General features: G+C 47.6%; 1 protein-coding gene across 1 annotated transcript; it reads right to left on the bottom strand.

The window, feature by feature from the left end:
* Positions 1-834: 834 nt before the first annotated feature.
* LOC144123425 (uncharacterized) lies at positions 835-5880 on the bottom strand. The gene is made up of 5 exons (XM_077656252.1): positions 5678-5880; positions 5019-5064; positions 2927-3164; positions 2311-2504; positions 835-1594 (listed from the first exon to the last, which is right to left on the bottom strand). The coding sequence occupies exons 1-5, from the start codon at positions 5856-5858 to the stop codon at positions 1507-1509; spliced, it is 747 nt and encodes a 248-aa protein (XP_077512378.1). The 5' UTR covers positions 5859-5880; the 3' UTR covers positions 835-1506.
* Positions 5881-6319: the final 439 nt, after the last annotated feature.

Here is a 6319-nt window from a genome sequence, read left to right as displayed (position 1 = left end):
TTATGCTGGCCGGAAGGCTACTAGTAACCAAATACCCGACTGTAGTAGTATCTCACACCAGCCGTTGATAGTGTAAGATAGAATGCTCTACTGATTACTGGTTCAACGTATGTATATCAGACGTTAGAAACAGGAATCTTTGTAGACATTAGGAAATTATGGTGGTGCAGCTGCTGATGGCACCAGCGTCATCTACTGAACCGGATACAGAATCTGAAAACCCTCACCCATGGTTCTCTGGCACTGAAGCATACTAGAGCCGTAAAAGCACTCGTGTAATGAGTACTGCCAAGTGCGCAGCTTGGCTCATGAAAGCAACGGGGAGCATAGCATTCCACAAACGAGACGATGGACACCACAGCGGGGGACAAAGCAGTTCTTTCTAGGCGTTCACAATTTATGGCCAGGTGACAATGAGACCTGGGAAGCAGCATGAAAGTCCCGCACGAAGCCACTGCTCATGACCCTCACATAGTGGCATCCACAGGATGCAACCACATGGTGTACAGCAGGCTACGGCTCAGTCCATGGAAGCCTACTTACACGTCAGCCGCGACACGGGAAAGTGAAACATGCTGTGGCTTGCAGAGGGCACATTCGAGCAAAGCGACCCGCACACCTTGTCAGACTGCGCACGAATTTCGTCGCTGCTGTGGTGGACAACGCGGTGGCGGAATATCAATGATCGAAGTTCTTAGGCTATTGGTAGACACTCCACATTTCGCAGTCAGCTGCTGTAAGTAAAAAGGCACTCGTGACTTCAGGAAGAAAAGTCTGGTCAACATAAACCACGAAACAGGGAACAAGTCAAACGAGGCAGCAATTCTTCGTTGAACGCACGGAGAGTGCCATAGAATCGGCCCTCTCTGAGCGCCCTTCACACAAAATTATTCCCTGGTCAGTGACCTTGATTTTCGATGATGGTTTGCGTCGACACCAGCAGAGGACTATACTTGAAGGAACGCAAAGTAGCCTTGTTTCGCATTTCGCTCCCATTTTCTGTACACCTGGCTGGCGCAAGGCATGAAAACGCCGTAAAGATGAAACCACTTAAGTTCAATGCTATCAGGCACAGATGACGCGCTTGCAGGTGACAAGTCCCATCTGGAGTTGTAGAAGCCAGGCGGCCGTGCTGCCGTTGTGCGTATAAGCACGCACATGTTAATGATATTGCCGGGGACACAATTCGTGAATCGCCCGTTATACGCAAAATTCCCAATTGAGCTTTTGGTGTATAGCCAGGATTTGTTTACCTCCTTTATAAGCATTGCGGTTCTTAATATCTTTGGATGCTTTGTAAATACTCGTGCTGCTAATGCGTTTGGATGCTTCGTAGTTTGCTGTTGTTGGATATTCAAGGAGGAGGTCATCGAGCTTGAACTTTCGCTGTTCGACCAGCTCCTTCCATAGTGCGGTGATGGGTGCGCGAGGCCGCTTCACAGGGTGGGGCGGGCCGTGCGCGGTCCTGTATCGAAACACAGCAGCCCGCACCCCGAAGCGGCCCGATTATTGAGGCGGAGACCCCCAACCCGAGGCGGGCACATAGCGCGCAGGTTGGCCCGTGTTCCTGCAGCTGGCCTGGACGCAGCCACACCTGCGTAGCACATAAGGAGTGAGCGTGTGAATGAAAGCATGCTTTATACGTATGCAGTCACAAAAACAAAAATTGGAGGGGACACTTTTAGCTTGCTTTAGGGGTATGACGCGGCAGCGTTGATGGAATAATGCACATATATGAAGAACTGCTCATTCTCTACTCAACATTCACAGCTCCCCTTGACTGCTCATACTACTCCCCGCACAGTTTTGCAGAGGTTAAGCGACGTGCCACTGCCCTGCGATGTAGGGCCAATTATTAATTTAACTGGCACTTGCCAGTCTGCGCAGTTTGCTCACAATCCTGTGGGCAGGTTATGATGACTTCACGAGGTTACTGACCTAGGTGTCCCACTTGACTCCTAGGTAGCATCTCGGGATTTTTTAGTGGATATTTTGATGACTTTTAAAAAAAGGTTTTTTGCGGCACGGGCTCCTTAAAGATATCAAGTTAAAATGACGAGTATCTTTGAACAAGACGGATGCAACGGCAACAATTCCAATTTAAGGCCTCATGAACGCGAACCTCGCCAGTTGTCAAGCTTGCGTCTTGTTTTACATTACTGTTACGCGCACCCAGTTATACATTCAAGAATATGTTTGCAAGCGCATGTAGTTGCACATATAAGGGAGTCGTGGCTTGTATGATAATTCAATCGGTTGCTCTCTCTGGCGCTTAGTATTACGTGCATCACATGCGCTCTGCTCACTCACCGGGCACGCCGATCGGCTCTGTGCTGTCCGACTTCCTCCCAGCGGATCCCAGTGCACTCGCAAGCGGACCGAACTTCATCGATGACGGCGAACAGCTGGGCGTCGGCGTGCGGGTGGGTGCTGTCTCCATCCTCCTCCTCGGGAGCCTCCGGGGTCTGCTCGACGGCCGCGCCTGTGAATCCGGCTGACTGCTCCTGCGTTAATGACGCCGTTGCTCCCGTGATGTTCAGGTACCAGGACGGGGACGAAGATACTCTGTCACAACGAATTATACGATGGAACTGTCTCTAATGTATACCGCCGCAGCTTTTCACGAATATGCTAATGACCCGAAACCGTTAAATCTAAACTGTCCTTCCTCGGTGTCATCATTTCATGGCGATGACATCAGGATCATAAACCTTATGCGTTATCGCTTTATGAACACCAGAGCAATTCTCCGTGAAGTAATGCGAAGGTCTAAACAACAGCTCCCCTATCGCTTATATGCCCGGTTGTTTGAGGCTGTCTTGAGAGGAATACGATATTCACCTAGAACTGTGCTCGCTAAGCTTTCGTCCTTCATAAAAGCGTTAGTTGGACAGCCGACGACCTGGCAAATTTAGTGTTCCCGTACCTGAAGCTTTGAGAAGCTCGAGAGGTGTGCGGAAGGCGACGAAGGCTGCTCGCTTTGGAAGGCACAGATCAAAGTGGTGGCTGCCCGAGCACTTGTTGTGGCGTGCAGAGTTTCGATTGGTGCGCCACGGACATCACCCATCGCCTGGTGGTTACACCATCCGCGGTCCGCTATTGAGGGTCGGTGGTGGTCTTCGTCGCCGTACAGGCAGAAAAGGTGGCGCAAGCGGTCCCTGCGGCTGATTCGGAAGGGTTTAGTGTACCTGTGGGAGGCCCGCATAGAGACGAAGAGGCAACGCTCGAATGATGCCCAGCATGCCACTAGTGCCTAATGTCTCTTAAAACCTTAGTGTGTTCCGTCTATCATTGCAGAGTCTACATTATAATGAAAAATACAAAGACTTCAAGCCGTTTCAGACACTGCTTAGAGGCTCGTAGCAGTTGGAGACACGCCTTGACTAGCGCTGTGAGACTGCACACTAAATTAGATACGCCAAACCAAATTGAATCTCCGTGTAGTTATGTATGTTTGGTTTAAAAGAAAAACAAATCCAGTCGGACGTTGACCACCTATCTGGGTCATTTCTGTGTTCTATTTTTGTCCTTGTATTTTTCGTACTTGTACGAAACCATGACGGACAAAATTCTAGCGTCGTGTATCACTGACCTGAAGCAAGAAGCGGACGCTATGAGCAGACTTTCGAAACAGGAGCTTCAAAAGTGATACTGCGTGTCATTGCAACAAGTTCTGCATTGATCACTTCGAATGCTATTCCCCTTGAAATGAGCAATAGGACCACCAGTTCATGTTGCGGTTTTCTTCGACATATGAAAAGTGATCCCTGGGGGAGCAGCTTTAGCATGTTCCAAAAGACCATATTTTGTCGATAGCGTCACTTTGTTGCAGTCCCTCAAATTGCGAATCCAGTAAAAGGAGTGCTCAACAAGGAACTTCGTCAACACGTGGGTCATTAGCGCACGTTATCAAAACGACGCAGCCTCGTGGGTGTGTTTTTCCAGCAAACTTTTGAAGAGAAATGATCTGAGATCCCGGTACGCTGAAGTTACGGCAGAAATACGTGGTGCAGAACTTGGTGATGCCATTTAATGTCGTTGTCTATGGTGGTGGTAGTGGTTTTATTAAAAATAATAGTAAAAAGGAAGGAAAAGATTTTTGCTAGCCCCGGCATCTGCCATCGATACTGAAGCACTGAGCTGGGGCAGCGGAAATAAAGGACAGCAAGCAGAATGAAGAAATGAAATGAATGAGGTGAGGGGACAGGAAGAGAGGATAGGGGGAGGAGTAATATGTACAAACTATTTACACAATAAGAAATGTGTCCACGCTGTTGTCTATCCGGATTGCGCTTTCTTGGGAAAAAGATATGCCGCCAATTACACAGCAAAACAAAAAAGTAGGACGTCTTTCAAGAGGTCACAAGCAAATTTTTACACCCCCAAACATTTACGGAGATTGAAGCTCGTAACTGCAGCTATTTAAGTTTGCTTAATTGAAAGCATCGGGGAAATGCACTGATGAATGATTTCAGAAAAAGCGCCTAGACTCCTAGGGGTTCTTCGGTGGATCGTTTGAGTTCGTTCGCATGTAACGTCCATTACATCCGAGGTTGTGACACTAAACTCGTTACATCCGGGGTCCAGATATGAAAGTTCGTTATATCTGAAATTGCAAGCGTAGGTTCGTTACGAATGCTCGTAACATCCGAGAATAACGCACGAAATTTCGTTATATTCAAGGTTAACACATGAAAAGTCTTTATATTCAAGCTGGCATACTGAGTTTCGTTATATACGAGGTTAACACACGAAAGGTCGTTGAATGTAAGTTGGGGTAGTAAAGTTTGTTACAACTGAGGTAGTAGACTGATTTTGTATAGGCAGAGTATTAAGTTCGTTAGTAGCCAAATGGACAGGTTGCCATCTACCGACGGTGGCAGGTGGGTCGCCTGCCAATATCTATTGACAGACGGCGGTCGCAATTTCCTCTGGCACTGACCCGAGTGCAAAATAATTCTGTTTTAATAATGCTGCTAATGCTAATGCATAACAATGCGGAGGTGAAAACAGCTCACCTTATTTGATGCTCGCCGATAATCTTTGCAATATGAGTAGTCGTATCTGTAGGTAAAAACAGGCAAAAATAATTTTGAGTTCGTGGAAAAACTAAATTAGGATGAAGTTGTAGGAAGCTAGCGCGCCTATTAGTGAAGGACACGCGTGGACTAAATTCAGGTAGTATAATTTCAAGGAACTGTATTTTTAACAACCACGCCAAAATCATTACGGCGATTACATAACACGTCATACAAAAGCTTTTTATAACCTTTGCAAAGTGACAAGCGCATGCTTCACATACATACTTTGACATACATGTGCACATATGCACATTTTCAAGAACACTACGATACATTATTCTCTTCATGTGTTTCGCATGCAAAGAATATGCATGTGTCGACCAAGCATATAATATTGGTCGTATGATCGCAATTCCGGAGTGGTAGCACCGAAACGCTAACATTAATTATTCACTACGTTATTTCCAGACATTTAGAGCAAACATCGTTCTACTACATTCAATACTACAGAATTCTTGCGACGAGGCTTACTTCTGCTGGCGTTATAGGTATACATGCCACATAAAATTTGACAACGGCGCTGTTCTAAGCAGTAGTATGTGTTATTGGTGCTGTTGGCTAAGTCGGCTTAGGTTAGGGCTCACAGAGGGGCTCACCGTTATTTGCTGCGCCGCTTAGATCTATGGCGGCCTGGAAGGGATGGACCGGTGTCCTGCTTGCTGCAGCAAATGCAAGCTGCCCGGAACGCGTTTCGGGGGCGAACCTGTTGTCGCCCTCTCGAAGCCTCGGCGGTGATGTCACACAAACTCGACATCTGTCCTTGAGCCGTCTGTCCATGAGTGCTTGCTCGGGCTGATGATCAGGGAAGGCACACTTAAAGCGAGAATGCGGAATGCAGTTTAAACAGACGGTCCATTAAAGTGACGCTTTCGAATGAGTGCCACTCTAAGGCAGGCAAATCGCACTGAATGTGGTAAGGAATATGACCTAATAATAAACTTGTCCTACGGTCACAAAATACAGCGCACATGTGTGAATTCGACGCGGTGCAAAAAAAAACGCGCATGCGTAGGCCGTGCAAGGATCGAGAACGATCAAGCAACACCCACTCATGACCGATGGAGACCGCGCAACCTAGTGCGTGTAGAGTGATGCCCCTTCCACTTCGCTGGTAACCGGCAGCACTCAGTCGAATAGAAAGTGACTCGAACCTTCTGGACCCTCCCCCATCGACTACCAATGACTATTCGCTCCTCACAGGAGGGTCAGAGAATGTGGCGGTCGACGTTACTGTGGGC

This window comes from Amblyomma americanum, chromosome 3 (genome assembly GCF_052857255.1).
Source record: "Amblyomma americanum isolate KBUSLIRL-KWMA chromosome 3, ASM5285725v1, whole genome shotgun sequence".
Lineage (NCBI taxonomy): Eukaryota > Metazoa > Arthropoda > Arachnida > Ixodida > Ixodidae > Amblyomma > Amblyomma americanum.
This window is presented reverse-complemented; position numbering and strand designations above follow the sequence as displayed.